A 21,602-nucleotide genomic window follows, 5' to 3' on the forward strand; every position below is an offset into this window, starting at 1 on the left:
TTTTGGCAAGAAATATGTGAAGAATGACCTTTCTCTTGGTGCTTCAGCCCTTCTGCTTTCCAACAGACCCAGGAACTCCAAAGCAGACTTATAAAATAAAAAAAAATAATTTATTGGAACCGGGCTGGAACTTCTGTAGAGATCATGGATAGATCTCATTTCATGCATTTTGTTATCTCATTTCTATTAATTAATTTCATTTCTTGGAGAGAAAACTCATGAGAATGCCTTACTCCTTGGCTAATACTATGTTATCTATAAAGAACAATGTATTTTTTGAATGGTCAGGACTGAGTCTAACACTGATCCTGTTGAAATCCAACATGAAAACTAATTTCAATAATGCCTAACAACAGGCTTTCAAAAACTTCATCTTAGATTATAATATCTTGCTTTGAATTTCAAACAGAAGAGAGAACATTCTGACATACCTGATAGGAAAGAAAATACTTTCCATTTAGTATCTTCCACGATACTTATGCAGACCCTGCTGTTTTTCTGACTCAGCCTTTATCTGTTAGAAAGCAGGTATTTATGCTGATGCCAAGCTAAACACAAATTTCGATTGAAACAATTGAGTGCTAATAGTGTAGTTATTTACTTGGACTATGGGGGGGCCAATGCTCTAGTTATGAATCAGGGCCTCGTAGTGGTAGGTGCTAGATGAAAACTGGACAGACGTATGTTGTTGCCATGACAATCGCTATAGTTATCTCAAATTCCACCCTTCTGAACTTGCATTACCGAAAGTATTGAAAAGAAAGGGTCCTTCAGGCTCAGTGAGAGTCCTTATCCATGAGGACTCCCATGGAATTCGCTTTTCCTTAATGTAAGTGAGGGCTTCCCATTAAGTCGAAACCACTCAGGATTCATCAGGTTCAACAAGTTGCCTTGCTCCCACAAGTCCCCAGTAAGACAGTGAGGTATAAGAAACAAATATGCCCTCTCAAGACAGTTTGTGCAGACACTTGCTTAGACACTGCAGCAGACAGAGAGAGCGAACCAACGGAGCGTCCGCCTCCCTCCTGCAGGCAGCCTACTCCTGAAAGAGACACGAAAGACATTCCTCATCCTTCCTCCCTCCCCAGCTCAGGGCTTTGATAAACACTCCTGACATTTGAAGCAGCAAAAGAGGAGCCATATGAAAGGCTCCTTTGGGAAGCAACCTTCTAACCCCAGTCTTCTGTGCCCTAGAAAAGATATTGTTACAAGGCACAGCTGGCTGATCCTCCACCATATGTGCAGATGTCCAGTGTATCTTTGGCACCTAAACCGTACGCTGGAGACATCTGTGCCCTAATTTGACCTGAAGCAGGCACCCTAACATAAAGAGAAATCTTAAAATGCAAAGACAGCAGGCAGAGATAAATTATTTGGGAAATGAGATGAGAAAGGGTGGAGGGAAGGGATATTTAAAGCAGTAGGTAAAGGCTTAGCTGTATTATTCTTGACACTGTTATTGACAGCTACATGCACACAGTCCCATGTGTCATTTTAGGCAGACAGATGCACATCACAGGAATGACCTGCCTTGGAAGCTCTGAGGGTTACACTGGTAATTTGCCAGCAGCCTAAAAGACTGCATCTAATTTGCACCAAAATATGCATGTTGCTTAAAACAAAATACTCAGGAGGCCATAATGCTTGTTCGTACGTGACTTTCTCATAAATCAATGGAAATTGCGTCTCTTTTGGGGCTCAATGGCAATAGAAATCCACTGCTGATGTCTTCCTCCCAAAGTACCTCTACAGTTTGTACAAATCAGTTTCTGCAGACACAGATGTGACCTCCTGAAGATGTATTCAACTTCCCAAGCATCTACTAGTACAGCAGTGGCATGTGGCATCTCAGCTCTGATCCTGCCTCAATTATCAGTCAGAAGGATAAACAGCTGTAATGAAAAAATCCTGACCCATGAGCATCAAATCTCTGAGTCCTTGTGAAAACCAGAGTCCTCTGCTCAGGCTGTGACGTTTTGAGGTCAGCAGGCACCACTGACGCTCTGCTGAGCTCTGCAAACCACTCTGACCCAAAACTGCCAGGGGAAGATGACCCAGATTCTAAAAAAGCTAATAACACCCTGCTCGTAATGTGTGAATGCTCTTCTCTGCGTCCATATATTGAGCACAGACTGACTGTCTTCAAGTATAGCCAGACACACACACCCCAAATGTCTTACAGTTTTTCAAGTTTGAGGCATGTTGTACATATACACTTTACTTTTATTTTTCAATCACAAGAGAATTCACTTCGCTGACATCCCTTGGCAACATATGGTGCTGCCAGACAGAGGAGGGACCTGCGCAGAATTGCAACGGCTTTGTTGCTTTCCTCCATGCCCCGATGATATGAAACACAACCTGGTAACATCATTAGCTGTCTCCCTGTGAATGCAATGATACCCAGACAGTGTTAAAAAAACCCACAAACAACTAAAAAAAATGTATGCGCGTGTGGCGGGGGGAATGAGTGGTTGTGACACAGTCTGAAACATAAACGTAACATCTGGAAGCACTCTTCCCGAGTCTGCCTCTTTATCAGACAGATGGCTGGAGAGCTTTAAGCCCACGGGCCTCTCAAAAGGTTCAAGGCCAAGAGGATAAAGTGCTACATCACAGCAGTTTTCCATTATGTCAGTTTTTCTAAATGTCTCTCTGTTCTCCCACACTCAGTTTCTCTACCCGGTTGACAGAAATCGAAAGCACTGGGTGACTCCATTCCTCCATAAACAAAGTACAACCTCCACAGGCAGAAACATCAGCCCAAGAACAGACTGAAAGCAGCTCGTTCCAGCCCACTTCCCGGTTAGATGGAGCAAGAGGAGTCAGGTCTGGATTAGCCCCAGTCGCTGCTTCTTAGTTCTTGACACCGTAGATATAGGATGCTCTGGCTTTGGCAGAGAAACCGTCTTAAGAAATTCCCCTAATTCTCCTTGCTCCTACCCTTAATCCCTCTTTCTCATCCCCACAACTGACAGCATACCAGCTGGTGGAGGTAGGCTATTATAAAAAAAAAAAAATTAAATTAAAAAGACGAAAATTACTTAGGGTAAAAATAACCCTTGTTCTGTCTTGGAACTGCTCTTATACCCTGTGACGGCAATCCAGAATAAGCTACACAGTGAATACGAGCCTTCCACTGAAGCTGTTCTCAGGGTAGATGTGGTATATCATAGATCAACCACACAAGCCTTAGGCTGGCACCAAACAGAGGCAATACTAAGATATGGAAATGGTTATAATAGTAACCAAAAATATCTCCTCATCTACCCTGAGGACACATTTCAAACCTACCAGCTTTCCTTCAGAAACGAGAAACAACAAGGGAAAAAAAGTGACCAAGCAGTAGTCTAAGACTTGTTTTCACTAATCAACACTGTTGTTATCCTCATCAATAGCTTCGTGAATCTCAGCACAAATTGCATTATGAGGCACACAAACATTGCTGATTTCAAGCTGTTTTCAGTTACTTGCTATAGTGGTAAAGCCTTTCTGAATAAATCTAAGTTAAGAAGCTATGGCTCTTGGCTTTAGCAGCATAAATTGAAAGAGAACAAATACTACTCAAAAAAGTAAAAAAGCGTGACCCACTTAAATTCTTAAAATGTAATGGTAAACGGTTATTGATGTGATATATTTACAATATGCTGTTTGTTTTTTATTATTTATATATGTCAAAGGTATATTAGCTGCTAAGCAGCGTTGTATTCAGATATAAACTGCTTGTTTTGAAGTGCTTACAATGTAATTATATCCATACACTAATGATAGCAGAAATATGCAAGAAAAGAGAAGCAACATGGCAACAAAAATGAGTAGTCTTATTGAGTATGGGCATTTGTTTCCAGGGACATGAAGGGGAGAGAGTGCAATGGCTCTCCATGGTGCGTCAGGGAGCAGATAGAGAACGGCCAGAATTTCCTGTTCATGTGCTAAACAACTCAAGACATCACTCTCCCCATTATGACTAGAATGAATCCTGGATGCAGTTTTATCTGGCTACCACAAAACAGTTTGTAGAAGGCAGCACTCCTTCTATTATGGATTTAAGTAATATTCTGACCTACTTCACAACCAGCCGGGGACATGTGACAATACAGGGGGAGAGCCAAATCACTGCTCTTGGTTGCAACAGAGGAATAAGGCACAACCGTAGAAGACCCTTCATTCTCCTTGCCTGCTAGCTGATTTTCTGAGCTGTACTAGAAATAGCTGGCCATGTAAAGAAAAATAACATACTATCATCTTCTTGACAAGTAGCATGAATGTTCGTAAAGCATTCAAGAACTACAAACTTCCATTTACTTGCTTTTCAGAAGCTCTTTTGCAAAGACAGTGGAAAACACCTCTCTGCTTAAATTTACCAACAAACTTATGAGTTGGCTGAGTTTGCTGCAAGAGAAGATTAGCTTGTGTTGATGCTGGAACTCCAGAACAGTACCTCACATCTACACTGACCTTGTCACACAACTGCACATCACCCAAATGAACTGTGCAGCTAAACTAGCCTGAAAAAGCTGGTGGCAGCACAGTAAGATCCCATTAGGGACTTGCAGTTCTCAACCAAATTAAATTGGCTTAATAGAATATTTGTGCTTTGCGCAGAGGGCTCCAAGTGACACTTAGAAACTCAGGAAGTGTAATGCCCACTACATGGTACGCTTTCCCCCTGGGATCTTGAGTACACACATGCCCATGTTTCTCTATCCAGCTCCTCCTTGTACACAAACATTTCATTCCAACCTAGGCTCGTCATGCTTTCAGAAGACAGTGACTATTTACACACACAAATGAAAAAGGATTAATTAAAACATTGACTTTAATTTGCATAATTAGTGCTAAAAATATTTTTATGGGTTAATTAGACTTTATGCAAATTGGATTGAGAAGATTTAATTTGGGGTTTGATAACCTGACTGTTATAGTTCCACAGTTGCAAATACAGAGTTCACGCTGTTCTAAAGCATGTTCTCCCTTTCAAATTGTTTTGGTTTTTACTTCTGGCAGGCTCAATTGATGTGTTTTTCCTTTCCCCTTACCACCCCACCTTCCCCCAAACTCTCCACTGAAAATCTCACTAACTGCAATGATATCAAGTGTAAATACATTGAAACAGTGAGCCGCTCATGACAAGAGAAATTTCTGCACTTTTGCAGCAATCTAATATTTCCCAGGCACTCTGACTGGGCACAGAATACAAATGTTAAAATCTGCTCGGTTTTCTATGCCTGAAGATAGTACAAACCAAGAGCGTGGGAAAGCAATAACCAACCCAGCATCCACCAAAGATTTTATGATACTCTTCAATGAGCCCAGGTTTGAGGCTAATAATAAGCACAGAGCGAGGGAAGCATCACTCGGCTCTGTGCCATGAAAATGCTCTGCGTGGACTAATGTACAGCAGTGCTCTGAAAATTCATAAAGATGATACCCAGCAAGAGCAAAATAATTTCCACTGAAAGCAGCAATATACGACTTTACTATGTGTTACAGAAGACAATCATACTTACTGAAAAAGCACTGCTTTTATGTCTGTGGAAGAACTAGACCAAGTCTCAGTAAAAACATATTAACCAGGAAAGCTGGCACTGGCAGGCCAGTTCATACCAGTGCTCCCAGGGGTGCACTGCTCTGCCTCTGACATTTACCAGGGTATGGCTTAGCACAGGAGCCTCCGGTTCTGGAAGAAGTAACTGTTTGCAAAAGGGGATTCTTCTGTATCACATACAAGACACTAAATACTGGAAGGTTTGAATTATCCTGTAACAATGCTTGAAAGTTACAGCGGTTCACCATGGAAGAATTCATTGCTTGCTTGATGAACCAAGCGCACAGGCTGCGATATGTTCAGAGAAACAAGGTCAAAACTATCAAGCCAAAAATTATGTTCAGTAAAAACCTTTAAAATTAAGGATATTCATATTCATGCCAAAACGACGCTCCCACCCCCCCCCGGATCGGCCTATTCTGTTCATTTTTTAATTTAAACCGATGAATTTTATTACCTGGAAACTGAGATGCCCTGTTATAGATCAGCAGATGGTACCATAGTTAACATAAGTGTCTCCAGATTTCCAGGCTACAGGTTTAATAGCTATGAGTAGTGGTAATATGAGCCCTAAGTCTTTCAACCAATGAGTGGTATCATGGATATAAATGAGTTTAATGTGCCGAGAATATGAGGTTTCATACCTGTTCCTCGAACTTGGTGCTATCCTCTGACAAATAACTGTTGTGGTCGAATGCTTTCCACCATTCCCCACTTCTTGTTTCACATCCCACTGCCGGGGGTCACTTGTCTTTGCACTGAGAATGTTCACACCTTTCTTCACCTTTGCCCTGTTGGAAACAGCAAGTGTAAAACGTTTACAAGAGAGTCATTCAGGATTGTGATCCTACAAATGTAGCTCAGGCATGGAAATCTCATTATATCTGTTTTAAGCTAAGTATTAGATATGTTTCTAACCTATCAGCAAATAAGAAAGCGGTATCATGAATGCAGATCTAAAGGCAACATATCGCTTTTTTTGGACAGAACCAGCTAACTGTGTGCCTTTATCTGTCTGCCGCCAGCAGGCTGGAGTTATGATTAAGACTGAACCTGTTGGAAGAACTACACTCAAGGTTCTTTTCTCTATTCTGGCAATGATTTCTCCCAAAGAGAAATTTGTCCCAACACAGAAGACTGAGAAAGGTTCTGCTCATCCATAGCAAGACAAACTTGTGCTTCACCATTGCACAGAGGAAGACTTCAGTGGAGATTTTTAAATAACCCATTTTTATTCTATATTATATTCTTCCAGATATCAGTCGACAGGTTGTTGCTCTTCTGTCTGACAATTCTCTCTTTGTGACAGATTCCCAAGGAAATTTCTGTTTGAAATCTCCAGCCTGGAGAGAATACAGCTGTTGGTTAAGACAAGACTTTGTAACTCAGAGATGTTCTTGCAGGATGCAAGTTTCCGCCACTATTAGTTGTTACATCCTGTGGAAAAGTTAACTGTATTTACCTAGTGATGCTAGTAACAACAGCAATAACTGTATGAAAGGTTAATTAAAGAACATTTGCTTAATTAAAGAGCATTTGTATAAAGAACTCCCAGCAAAGATGCTATTTGGGCTCAGAACATTTAACTGCTGATCTTCAGTTCTATTACAAAGCATCAGGAATGAGAAACAGAGATCCTTATACAGACTTTCTCTTCAAAAGACACTGAGAGAGAACCTTCCACCAGCCTCACGCAAGAGGATGAGTATGTGGGGAGCAGGATGCCAGCTAGAAGCACGTGGCTCTGTGAGTAGCTTGACCTCAGCACGGGATGGAGAAGGCAAAGGGCTGCTTAACTTCACACCACCAGAGCACATTCATCATGGCCTCTACTCAGCAGGACCTGCCTTCACCACAGCACGGAGGCTAAAGCATGGTGAAAAATCGTACTTTTCTAAACTATTTATGCTACACAAAATATTAGTTATTGAGCAGAAATCAGCATCTAACAAGATGTCAATATCTTCTCGACATTTATGAGGACTCAGCATCTAAGTTTCTTGGAAAAAGTCATCTTTTTGCATCTTTAGAGACTAAAAAGCTTTAAAAATGTAGTCATGAATGATTGAGAGTACTTGTCTTCTTGTTGCAGTTTTTCAGCAGTGAGATAAAAATACAATTAATTTAAGGCACTGAAAAAGAAAACATTTCTTCTTTCAGTATAAAAGCGTAAGTGCTTAATTCTCTCATTTGTAACAGGAAACACCATGGAGCTTCACAGATTTCTGTCTTGCTCCAGTAAAACTAGCACAAACCTGATGCATCTTCAGTTGAATTACTCAGAATTACTCAGAAATGAAAACAAGAAAAAGTAAAAGGAGAATCAAATGCATTACTGAAGGTTCATTAAAACTCTAAGTCCCATTAAGTTTTCCAGCATATTACAATTCAAATAAATGAACAATAAATAAACATTTCATTAATAAGAAAACACTACCACCAATCTTGAAATCTGTATAAATCCATCAGTATGGTTTTGGTAGTATGTATTTTAGGAGATGTTTGGACATATTTTAGGATGCTGTTATTTAGCAACTAGAGAGAAGTAAAAACTGATCATTTAGATACTTTGTCCAGCTGTTCCCTGAGATGGGCCCTGAAATGGCATAACGTCAGTCAAAATGAGGTTCCTCATGTTTGTATTTTCAACAGAATTACAACTTTGTCATCAGCTGCAAATTGCTCTTTCCCCCATGTAGCTTGACATAGTCAATACCTGGGCTCCTGTTAATTAGGATGGACATTTTGTATGGCCAAGGTTAGTGGTAAAATACACTGCCAGAGGACGAAAGACCACGGCTACAATGCCATTTGGTTAATTAACTACAGTATGGGGCATTAAGTTGAGTGGTTTTCACATATGCCATTATATAAAGCCCATTAAAAAAAAAATATTCCATCCCAGGGTAAAGTAGGTTATGTTTAGTGAGAAAAATCAATGTTGTGATTGCACTCAGCACTGGAATTAGGGTATGAACACCCAGAAGATTGAACTTCCTAAATAAATATGCAGAAGCACAATTTGCAACTCTCCCTCTAGAAAGGGCACTGAGTTTTATATAACAAGGTCAATGGATGAATCAGAATTAAGTCAGACAGTAGTGAGCCCCATGCATTTTTAAATGCAGTCTGTATGCATATGCTACAAATGTTTTCACTTAAATTTTTATTTACTTAGTTTTTAAGTGCTAGCAAGGAAAAGTCTATTTAATTGCTTACCAAAGATTCGTTGACCTTGCTGTATGCTTGTGATTAAATATTAATTTTTTAAATCAATAGTGCCAACTTTGTACATAAAAATTTGTAAGTTATACTACCTCAATAAACCCTGAGACCGAGGATCTGGAGGACAAATTGCCTGACAGTCTCCTGTATTTACTCACCTAATCTATGCAGTATATATACATTTACCACGTTTACTTAAGGGAGGCAGGTACGATGAGAATAGACAGAGATGACAAACAGCTGAAATACTCCAGGTTTCCTTAGTGTGAGGTTCCCAACTCCAACTGGAAAATTCTCCCCTTTGCCATGTCTGCTTATTCACGGGTAGCAGTGAATGTCCTCACACAGAGGCTTTTCCGCACAGCTCTCCAACCTGCAAGTATCCACCAGCCATAACTTGTCAGCTTGGACTTCCACCCAAAGCGGAGTTAAAATCTTCCTCTCCAACATTATTCTAGACAAGTATTGTATTTTCTGTGGGTGTCACTGAACTCCCTCAGTCCCTTTGGCTACATGCTGACCACGGCAGCAGTGACCAAACCAAGGCCCCAGGTCTGCTGTCCAGTAACAAAAATCACCCTTTTCCTTTTCCTGCATCTAAACACAGACCCTGCAAAGCGACCCACCTACATATGCACGAAACCTATGGGCAACAGCTCATTTATTTGAGTTTGATTGTCCATGTGCTGAAAGATAAGCACAGTTTTTGATCTTTTGACAAAAGACGAAAGAAAGACCATCACTAAGGAGGGTGAATACCAGAGGTCAGCTTCAATCCCACTGGATAGAGGACTCCATCTGAACACGGGTTTAAAGCTTTATGAACACATGGTAGCCAGAACAGTGAAAGACTTTCTTGCTTGAACTTCTAAGGTTATTAATTCATAGCACAGGAAATCTCTGCCTCAGCTTTGTCTCAAAATAACTGTCTCTCTTTAAATCTCTCAAATGGAGAACTAAAACATTTTGCTGGCACGCAAAACAAGCAGCATCTCAAAGACATTACAGGAAAAGTCTCCAGCAGCTTACCTAGAAATCATTACTTAATTTTGTCAAGATCAAGTAAAAATATTTACTTACACAATTTCATAGCAAATGCATTTATGTAAATGTGCAATTTCCAAGCAAATATTTTATTTCCAAATTGAAGCTTTTAGTTGTATACAAAGATTTCCATTTAGCACCTTATCTTCCTAACATGTCAAACTTAGAAATGATGCTTCTAATTAATACATTCTGATGAACTAGAGATGAAAATCTAGCTGTTCCATTTCACTGTCTTCAAATTACAAGAAATCTCAGCAGTATTTAGACGTAACACACACAGCTGATAGAGAGAGTAACTGAAAAGCAATTGAATCAGCAATAGCCAGAGCTGAAGATGTGACTTATGATTTCAGGAGCTCAAATTATAGTTTCCTATTTAAATTTAAATTTTAATCTTGCATAACTGCTATGGCCATGGAAGGGTTCTGCCACCTGCAGCAGCTATAGAGATGGCTGAGTACTCCACACAGTTCTTCACATGCTGTATGGTTTTGCTGATGTATGCTAATCCTAGAGAGCATCACCTCTCTTGTTCCAGAGAGAGTCATCCTCAAAGCACAGATCCAAGCGGGGCTGTATTGCCTGGGTGTGCTGTGATACAGATAAGTAATCTACCAGCAAAGGGAAGAGTCTGAAGCTATGGGTTGAGGAAAGCACAGGAAGCTGATTAGGAGCCCCTGGCTGTACAGGTCCCTAACCCTTTAGGCTGGCACTAACACCCGGCTGACTCACTGGCAAACTAAGTTGGTCGCATTAATCAGTGGATGATTTAGCTTCCTGGGTGGCTCACTGGGAGATCAGATAAGCAGCCACGTCCCAGGGAAGTGCAGAAGCATGAAGTGAGGAGCGGAGAGGGGGCCAGGGCAATACCTCCAGCAGCATCCCACCCTCACCTGGGGGTTGCGCTATTGTCAGACTGCCCTCCAACAGGAACCTTACACAGCGGCTTGGCTAGACAAGGCTGCACTAAAGAGTAAAAAGCTAAATCAATACTAAATTCCTCCCATCAGTGAGCTTCATAATATCTGGAATAGTTTTCCAGACACTAAACCTTCTGGTTCCTGTTAGACTGTTTGTTTTCAGAGGGTTATACTTAGTTCTGCATCTTCTGTGCTCTTCATAAATGCCACGCTATTCTCAGCATGCTGTACTTTGATCTGAGCGCAGTCTGGTTTTAGATTAGTGACCATTGCTTTGTACAGACAGTCTCTTCAGCTCACATCTGTTGTCCAAGCTGCTGTGCCGGAAGACTTTTCTTTAGGAAGTATTTGAAACATAAATATTAGAGACAGATGCAGGTTCAGTCTAACTGGGGGGACTGGCTCATCTGTAAGGTAGTCCCTGGGTCACACAAGCTGAGCATGGGCATGCCGTACCTCACCATGCTGGTGCTAAATCCCCTGCGTTTCCACGTGTAATTCCTCATCTGTTTATTCCACATGTAATTCCTCATCTGTTTATATTTGTCAAGTTGGTGTTTCAACTTAACAAATACTGACCCCTTTTGGTCAGTCTTCTCTGGAGCCTCAATGTTTTTTGCCACTCTTTGCTTATCCTCCCTTAGTTACCCAGACTAGTAGAGGCCCTTGACGTTACTGACTGTAAAGGTCACATTGTAAGAAGTTATTTTACTGTATCTCCTGAAACCCAGGGAGCCTCTCCTGGTGGCCTGTTTCCGTGCTGCACTTTACAGTAAGTCTCTAACCTTCCTGAGTTCTGCCAAAAAAATTTCAACTTCTTCCTGCCATGATTTAAGTTCACTCCTTTCCTTCTTTGTTCCCAGAGTAAATCAGGAGATTAAAGCCAGCTGCAGGAACCCATAAAACTCAGGCAGGAGACTAACCACAGCAATTAAGCAAGATTTGTTTTATTAAGTAAATCCTTCTCCTTTCATCTTTCTATGTGAAATGAGTTACTAGATCTCACTGGAGCTCTGAATGAACAGGACAGACATCTGCCTGGCAAACCAATATTCACCAAAAGCCTCGTTGCTGGCCTTAGTTGAGAAGCCAAAGCAGAACAGAAGAATATGACCTGTTGTGTCGACCTTTCAAATATGCCCCTTTAATTTGCAAAATACACGAACAGAGTAACCGTGATTAAGCGGCTACGGCTCTGCTTTGGGAATATGGGGGATCAGGTATCAGCTCCAGGCTTCCATCATGACTCCGCACGAGCCACAGGAGCCCTGTTTGCCTCCCTCCTACCCTAGCAAGGAGATTTCCACCCCTGCTTCACGTGGCCACCTCTTTGCTATACAGGTTTTCATTTATAAGCCACATACACAGGTAAGCAGCAAAAGAAAGCCTCAACTCAACTGGGGAATTTAGGTAATAAATTTATTAGGTAATAAATTACTGCCGATAGTAGTATTTCAGATTTGGTTCCCATTAAGAAGGCTAGTTCAAAGGGTCATCCATGCAAGAATTTTGTTTTCTTTGATTTCTAGATTTACAACATCGGTTAATCATCAGTAAAAGCAAAGATCATTCTCCTCAGAGCATCCTTTCTCCTTCAGGCATTTTCTTGCTCATGGAGTATCCAGAAAAGGCCTTCAGGAAACAGCTTTTGTAAAAAAGAGTAAACACCCTTTAAAATGTAAAAACAGCTGATCTCTAGGTATTTAGTCTTTGCTCTTCACTCCTCCTCCTTTTCCTTCCATTTCTTAGAATGTTGGTCTATTTGAAAAAACCTCAAAAAAAAATGCCATGTCAAAACAAAAAAGACTGAAATATTTTACTTTGAAAATGCAGTAATCAAATCCTAACGAATCTCCAAACCAGAATGCTTAAGCTTCTTGAACATAGGTGTAATTCTACAAGCAGCTGAGGCAAATTTCAGTATTTCTGAAAGCTCCTCTGCTAGCTGGATCGGACTAAATGCGGCTTCTCCCAAACTGCGTGACTTCACTGTCCATCCAAATTATGTGAACTCCTTCCATTGCCAGTGAGGAATCCTGCGATTCAAAATTGCTCAGGGGCAGTTCTTTTGTAGTGTTTCTTACATAACTGAAACTCCCTGAGACCCTCAGAAAATCAGCTGTCTTTTATTTCACTGGGAATAGGTGCTTCATATCCCTTAGGAAGCTTTGAAGAGCTCAGCTGCAAGGCACGAGGTGGATGCTGACAGCTGGATTTTTTTTTTTTTTTTTTTCCAAAAAAGAAATCCAATGTGCTTTGGGACGTTCCACTGACAGAGTTCTTTGGTTTGGGCCAATTTCTGTGGTTAACTCTTTGTTAGTATTACCAGTCTTCTTGTGGTGTCAGGTATTCCATTATTTATTTTAAAAGAAAAGGAAAGAGAGATGCTTTCTGTGAAGCTTGGATACTATGACTTAAGGCACAAAGATAGTCATTTAACCTGCTCCTGTGCAACCTGCTCTAGGCAAACCTGGTCTGGCAGGGGGTTGGACTAGATGATCTCCAGAGGTCCCTTCCAACCCCTACCATTCTGTGAACCTCCTAATACATCTCATGGCAAAACTGCTTTCTCCAGCACTGAATGTTAATAGCACTAGTTAAGGGATTACGGGAAAGGCAGGAGGGAAAAAAAAAACACAAATAAAAGCAGGAGGGAACTACACAACATAGAGAATCTGGATTTGTCTTCCAAGCTAAGAGGAAACCCAATCTGAATTTACAACCTGCTAACATTCTGCCTCCAGCAAAGATAAACGCTGTAAACTCCTGATGTTCACAGAAGCTGTCATGGAGCTGCTACTGCATTTAACTCCAGCTCATCCTGCTTTCAGAGACACAATCACATTTCAGCCCAGATATTACTGAGGGGTTCACAAATCCACTGGTCGGGTTGACTATTTAAACCTGAAGTAGGCTCACAGGAGCTCAAAACATAAGGGAGCTCTTGCAGTGGCTACCAGAAACTCTACTTGCCCTCTGCCTTGGCTAATTACATTCATGGGGCCACTTAGGTGGCAAACCCATTGTTAACGTGCTCAAATTATCACAGCAGTAATAAGATAAGAGACGAGACAGTCCAAGGTAGAAGAAAGCAAACTCATGCACCAAAGAAGTCCAGTTCAGCATATACCTTCTTTCTCTTAACTCCCCAATCCATAGTCAAGAATTTGTTTGGAGAAAGCACTTGTTACCAATTCCCAGCCTCAGCTCCCAAAGTCATTGGGAAGGAATCCTCACAGCTATTAGGAAATGAGGAAGAGGGAAAACTAAAAGCAGAGGAATAAGTGTTTTCAATAACAAGAACCCCATATTTGTTGTTTGTAATCTTCAATGTTTTTGTAACACTTGAGGTTGGCATCCTGAAATACAAAAATCCATTCCCACTAGGAAGGATGGAGATCCCCTTGTGATAAGCACTGTCCAGGTGTGCTGCAGAAAGACCTCCTTCTCCTCAGAGTTACAATATACATACTAATCAGCAGACAGGAACATGTAATTTGGGAGCACAAAAACACAAGGGAAAAGACTGCTTTTTTCAACCCCCTTTCCATTGCCCTTTACCTGTTACGCATGGAATCGGCAAAAAATCTGGGTTTGCAAGAAATGCAAGGGACACTCTTACTGAGAAGACCAAAGTCTTGGAGTGCCTGAGAGGTGTTTGCAGCACTGCTTTAAAACTGTAGTGCTCCTCACACCAAGCATTTTAGATGCCTTAACTGATTAGGGGACAGTCTGAGTTTGCGATTTTCTTGTGACTTTTCATTTCCTTAAAGAGTGAAGAAGTAGAAAGGCTCTTTTACAATGTGAAACTCAAAAGAACCAACAGGTACAAGTCAAAGATCCATCTCATGGACACCGCAAGGAATTCAAAAAAGCTGATGCATAATCACATCTAGGTGAAGTCCCTGAAAAGTCTTTGCTATGGGATCAGTATCTGAGTGAACACTCATTTATAAATTCCTTACAGGAGGAAATGTTGGCCACTGTGCCGTCTGCTCTGCTGTCTGTTGACAAGTGTGTTGGAATAACCATCTGTCTCACACCAAGACACACTTGCAGAGAGAGGCAGAAGAGAGAGACAGAGATGGGCGATGAGTAAACAAAATCCTACCAGGGTGGATCCAGCGTGCAGATTCAGCTGCACAACCTAAATACAAGACCATCATCTCCACAGATCTATTTTTTTAGGATCAGAGACTCTTTTAGATAAGTAAACGCTTTGAGGTTATATCCCTTACTACATGCAGTTTCTATTATTACAAAAAAAAATAATCTCTAAGCTGCATGTTTGTGACGTTCCCCCAGCTGGCAAAGCAGTAGCAGTGCTGAGGAAAATACTTACTGTTTGCAGTCGTTATTAGGATTATTACTTAGACCCCAAGTGACTTTCTGAAGTAATCTTCCCATGCAGTCCCTTTGTGGCTTTAATCCCATCCCCACTCCCCCTTCAGCAGCTGTTATGAATACAATTTTGCCATCAGCCATGCAGCTATGAGGGTTGTGTTTCCTTTTGCCTTAGAGAAATATAATATTGCTGAGATCAACTGCTAGAAAGAAGAAGGGGCAGGTGTCTTTAAAACATCAAGAAAGAGAGGAACCACTCAGACAAATAATTGTTTCAAATGTTACGCAGTATACTAGGTATTTGTACAAGCGATGAAAGAACAAAATGATTATCAGGTGGTTCATCCCCAAGATGCAGCACTTTCTTTTGTACTCCAGTTAGTCTAACTTCAGTTGACTCAAGGATGGAGCATTTTACCATTGCCCTGGAGAGAACCCCCTCCAGACAGCAGGGAGTTTGCTGACTCTGCAGGTGCTACAACAACATGTGCTTCATCCATTTATAGTCCTGCCTCCTCTCCCTCGCTCTTTGAAGTACTGAGCAGCACCAACCAGGGGCAAATTTTTGGCACAGATGAGTGCCAAAACTGCAATGAACAAAGCAGAAAGACTGCTAAGATCGATAACTGTAGAATAAAACAAGAATTATGGCAACACGTTTCCTTTACATCCCTTGTACCATGACTCCAATATTTGGTAACGGTTCTTGCTTTGCTCATCATAATCCTCACACTTGTGTACAGTCACTGTAAGGCACATTGACAATGCTGCTACTCCGGATTTTGTTTCAGAACAAGCACACCTTGTGTTGGAATCTGCATGCAAGAGTGTGACTTTCATACACAAAGATGGTCTAAGGGGATACAGCCGATAGAACCGCTAGCTTTTATGTTTGAATTGAGTCTTAATCTAGTAAATGCTGGAAGTGATCTGTACTACAGCCTCCAAATTGGGTTCTTTCATGCTTTAAGTTTACCCAGCAATAGCACAAATCCCTGTGCCCTGAGGCAGTTGCTGGTAGTTTTTCTATTTAGGTACAGATCTGAAGCCCCTGAGACTGCAGTTAAGTCAGCAAAAATACTCCTGCTGACCTTAAGGGCCTTGGATCAGATGCATAAAGCAGACACAGGTTTCCGTGGGGTCATCGCCTGGCCCGTCAGAGCCAGTGGGCACTGTCAGCAGGCAGGGCACGTCATGGAGCTCGTGGCTCAGGAGACAGGAAGCAACACTAATAAATTACGGATGCGATGTGGCTCAGGGAGTTCAAGTAATGTAGAAAGCTACTTTCATCATCCTGCAGCTTCTTTTGTAATTTAAACCAATATTTCTCTTTTTTCCAGAGGTGACTGATAGACAGACATACTTTTCTTATCATTAAGAAATACTTCAAAACCTGGTGGGTTTTACCTTATATGTGCATGTATACACTTGTCCACAGACACACACACAGAGGATTTCATACACAAAGTCTTCTTGTTCCTCTCCACTTCGTCTTTTCCATGTCTGTTCCCCCACATTCGCATTCTCTTGGCTTTGTATACTTCTGCATCTTCTCTTGTAACACTCCTTTTTCACTTCTCTCACATTTATTTTCACCTTCCTCTTTCATCTAGAAATTCAACTAAACCAGCCAAGTCACCACTGAGTTACAGTTCAAATTCCAACCCATCCATTCCTGCTATCCTTTAGCTGCATTGAAAGGGCACCCTGAATCTAGCCCTAGATCTTCAGCTTCTTATTTGTCTGACCTTGGTTTGCAGTTGTGTCACATCACAGTGCAAAGGCATTTATTTTATTTTATTTTGTTCTCCAAAAAAACGTAATGCCAAAAAAAAAAATTATACAGTTGTTTTCAATAAGCATGGACTCACGGCCAATTCATTGAGGCTGCCAGATGATAAAAACACAGACAATGAGGGGTGCTCTTTGGCAAGTTTTCCTGTCCAAAAGCATTTGCTAAGTTAAATGAAAAAATTCTCTGAACTCCTACGCAATTTCTTAGTGGAGAAACTACGTCTCCACTTCATGATTACGCCTGCTGTCCCTCCTAATCAGTTACCTGCTCCTCTTCGGGACACCCTGTTTCTGGCTTTGGGATACACTGTCAGAAAGCTGAATTGTCTTGGCTGGATCTAAATAGCCTTGACTAATGTATTCCAACAAAGGGAGCCCCTTAAAGTCTTTCCGCATTAGGTAAGTGGTGTCCAATTCCTGTTACAGAAAACCAGGAATAAATATCAACTCTAGGAGAAACAAGCCTGTCCAGCTGTAGGACTGTTAGACCAAAGGATTAGGTGCAAGAGCACAGGCAGCAATTCACTTGGAAGTTGCTTTCCCTTTTCTATGTTTGGTTTGTCTTACTCCAGGCTCAAGAATCTAATTGTAACAGCAACTACCACTGCAGAGCATCTCAACCAACTCTGCCTTCTCCGCCCACAGAGGGCTGTCAAAGCCATATTTAATACTAATTACAGACTATCAAAGGAAGGGCTTTTCCTATAGAAACTCACCAGCAAGAAAGAAAGGGAACAAGAATCGCAATCAAATAAAAGCACGACTTGACACTTTTTTAAACAAGGCGCTGTTTGCCCTTTTCAAAAGGCTGAAAAGTTTTTGCATGGAGATGGGGTTGCCTTCGGAGTGAGTGGGCAGATGTCTGGGCATTGGAAACCACAAGCCTTCTCTTCATTGCTCTACAGTTACAGGACCAGGTTTTACACCTTCAATTTGCCAGGCCCATTTAGGTCACCAACATTATCTCAACAACGATTGTTGGACATGCCCAAGGGCAACTGTTCCCTTGGGCTACCATCAGCCATTTCACCTTTTAAGGACCCTGAGCCTGCACTCAAGGACAACTGTGGACTCTTGAAGCCATAATGAACAGAGTGACGTCTTGAGAGGTCAACAAACTGCTGAGCTCCTTTGACATACTGCAGGAATCAGCAGGAAGATTCTGGGATGTATCAAAAGAAAACCAGCTGTCAGTGAAAGCCAGGGGCAACAGCTTGTTCCGGGATGCAGATATTAAGGTCAGGATATACTTAAAAAAAGAAAAAATACCCACAAGATAAAACAGATCAATACATTTGTAACTCTCATTGTGTTTATTCCTTCTCCTTGTGAGGATTACAAATCAGCATAAATCACATTCCCTTTATCATCTCCTGGGGAGTCTTTTTTTTCCTCTCGATGACTCTCCCCAAAAGTCATTTCAATTCATCCAACTGCAGCCAGCTACTAACTGCAGGGATGAAAATCATTTTGTTTCAGCTTGATGCAGCAGAAAAGCACTAGACCTAAATAGCATATGACAGGGCAGAACACAAGCACCTGATTTAGGGTTGCACAGGCTTCAGCAGCAACAAAGGATTTGCTTTCTGAAAATGCTGAAGCAGCTACTCTCAACACTGGCTGTATCAGACTAATAACATTCAAAATGAAATGTTGGGTAAACAAGCCCACGCATGGATAGGTGAACACACACGCAGAGCATCCCTGCTATGAGACCACAGAACCTCGATCGTGCCCTCTTAAGTTCTCCAGCCTCCCATGCAATTTCTGTTTATAGTTAAAGCCATCTCTAGAGACAAGAGTCTTGCGCTGCGGAGATAAGGTTGGAAATGTCATGACTACTTTATAATGGTTCAAACAGCAGTTGCTAAACAAAAAGAGCACTAATATATATATATTGTTATACATCCTTCTGCTTCTCCCTTCTAATTTGGGGGCACCTGATTTATCATTTTCAGATGCTCAGGACTAGCAAAGCTGCTGCACATTCTTTTTTTGGGCCAAAAACCAAAGAAAAGCAGCGTGGGCTTGCAGTGATCCTCCACTCCATTTTTATGCTGTTCTGCAGAGTACTAGAAATTGGTGAGAAAAACTTGGTCCACAGGCCTCCTCTTCTTGTAGTAACAACCAGGCTGTCATTGTGAGGGATGTTTTAGCACTGGCCCCTATCTACCAGAAAGCTGATGATGTTGCTCAGCAGCTGCGGAGGGTGGTGTTACTGGGCTTGCACATCACATATGCCAGTCTATTTAATGACTTAGCAAACCTCTACCTGTCTCCTAAGCCATCCACTTCCTTATTTGAAAGGCCTTAGATAAAACCACTAAGGGGTATGGGGTATACAACAACCAAGGATATCAAGAAATGACAAGTACAAAGAGAGGAATATGAATAATATACAGAAGAGGCCATTATTCTATGTACTGAGGGAAAGTGTTTCTGCTCCTTACAAAAGGAAGGATTTATCTTCCCCTGATCAGAGGTGACAAAGCTAGAATGTTAATGCTAGAAAAACACAGGGAGGGCAGGAAGAAGGCTGCCAGCAATTTCACTTTGATTTCATCAGCCAGTCATGCAATTATACATTTATTTTTTTTGTGAGCAGCAGACACTTTCACACTTGGAATATCCCAGGGGAGAGACAAATTACTAACTCTCAGAGACCTTTCTACAAAATTCGACACATATTTCAGTCAAGCAAGACATCGATGTTCTCGATCTCCTGTCCTTTAGGCCTGACACAGCTCATGTTACTGACTTTAAAGGGGACAAGACTGGTCATCAGGTACTAAGTCTTCTCTCAGTGACATAAGTTTCATACAGACATAATTCAGGGCCAGCTCTGATTCTACCTTGCTGTGGGTGATAACCAGATCAGGCAATTACAGTACCTTCTCTCCATCTATCACTAGATCTTCTCCTGCCCTGCTCTACTCCGTGTGTCCCTGTGAACTTGCAACTGGGGATGCTTATTAGCTCTCAGCAACATCTACTATGTCAGAAAACATCACGTAAATGCAATTATAATACTTCTATGCCAAAGCTAGCTCATACGCACCTACTCCATCCTCTGCTTTAATGCTCACAATGCTGAGTTTAATATAAATGCCACCATGTCAGTGTGAGCATACTTCAAGCAAACACAGAGGTGGTGAGGCAACCCAAACAAGACTGGAGATTGGATATCATTATTATTAGCAGAAATAGCAGCCTCAAGAGAAAAGCTAGAAGCCCTGCTATGCCGTTGTACTAATGTATTATTAGAGCTTATACCCCAGAAGAGTTTGTTAAAGGGACACAGAAGGGAAAAATTCACACCATAAATTGCTGGAAGAGCCCTGATTTTGTTTGGATCAAACTACTCAAGGTCCAGGCATTACCTATGTGCATATGGAGGTGAAAATTTATCACAATCCCATAGACCCCTTGTTTCTGTCATTAGCAGGGAAAGGGGGTGCTAATTTTCAGCACGGAGAACCACTAGGCTGAATAAATATTAACAGTACAGTTGCATCATATGGAGCAAAGCTGCCATGCAGTTAATATGTAGAAAGTGTGCCAGCCTTGCAATAAACCAACAGTGCTACGTTGTAATACTGAAGTATCGACAGTAGTATGCCGGTCCACAAGATCACTTGTGACTTCATTTTATGTCATATGCTGGTAGGCTGTTTTCCCCCTTTTTATGATATTTCAAGGCCATCCTTTCAGCATAGAAAAAGTAGCAAAAGAAGATGAGACAGACCATTTCAAATGTTTAATTACTGTTACTGAAAAGTAGCAGTGGAAAGTATCCGAAAAAATCTCTCAAAATTAACGCTAGGTATGTAAATTGAGGACATCTTCCCCAACACCAAGTAGATGTAGCAGAGACACAGGGGTGGACTGCAGGATTGGCTGCTTCACCAGCCAGCTGAAATACAGCTACTAAAGTATGCTTTTAGTTGTCATCTAATTTAGTCTTTCACTACCAACCTGCTCTCTCAAACCAATTTTACTAATTTTTAAGAACCTTTGCCCTCCTAATCCTATTATATTGGTGATTTTAAAAATGATTTTGCTGCAAGTCATTCACAAAACAAACACCACCCCTACCACCTGCTTCTACTCCTTCTTCCCCCCCTGCCCCGAACGATGACCTTCCACGTTGACCCCTGAAAACTCCTTGGTACTTTGAAATTTCTTGAAAACAGATGCATATTTTTTGCCTTTTTGTGCAGCCCTTCTGGTTGGAATTTCCCAGTGCAAGGGTGGCATTTGGAAGACTAATGACCTATTTTTTTTTTTAATTTTTTATTTATACCTCTGCTGTTCACAAAGCTTAAGGCCCCAGGATGAACGGATCTTCCCCAGTGCATGCCGGGTCCTCTACTGGCTAATGCCATTTGTCTAAAGCTTCTGGTAACAACCAGGACTGGGAGCTGAGCTGCAGTAATACCAAGGGTAATGCGAGGTTCACAAAGGCAATAAATCCATTATGTGAATGGTAGTAGGGAGATTTAATTTTTAGTGATAAGACAGAGAGTTGAGAACTGGGGGGGTTACAAAGTCATTACTGGATGGGAGAAAGGTTTAAAAGAACAAAATTGTTGTATTTATACATTCGTATTAAATTTTTTACAAATGGAGTTGAATGAGGGAAGAAAAGCAGGAAAATAGTATTTTAATTCCTTTAGTTGAATATCCATAGTATATTTTAATTATTGGGATTTGCCCTCTATCTA

General features: G+C 41.3%; 1 protein-coding gene across 1 annotated transcript in view; it reads right to left on the reverse strand.

Annotated features, from left to right (window-relative positions):
* The window catches only part of TMEM132C (transmembrane protein 132C), a 223,039-nt gene that overhangs the window by 90,872 nt on the left and 110,565 nt on the right, over positions 1-21,602 (reverse strand). The window contains exon 3 of the mRNA XM_074606548.1: positions 6,193-6,339. Within this exon, the coding sequence (XP_074462649.1) occupies positions 6,193-6,339 (147 nt within the window). The remainder of the gene's footprint in view (positions 1-6,192; positions 6,340-21,602) is intronic.

Source organism: Larus michahellis, chromosome 13 (assembly GCF_964199755.1).
Source record: "Larus michahellis chromosome 13, bLarMic1.1, whole genome shotgun sequence".
NCBI classification, from domain to species: domain Eukaryota; kingdom Metazoa; phylum Chordata; class Aves; order Charadriiformes; family Laridae; genus Larus; species Larus michahellis.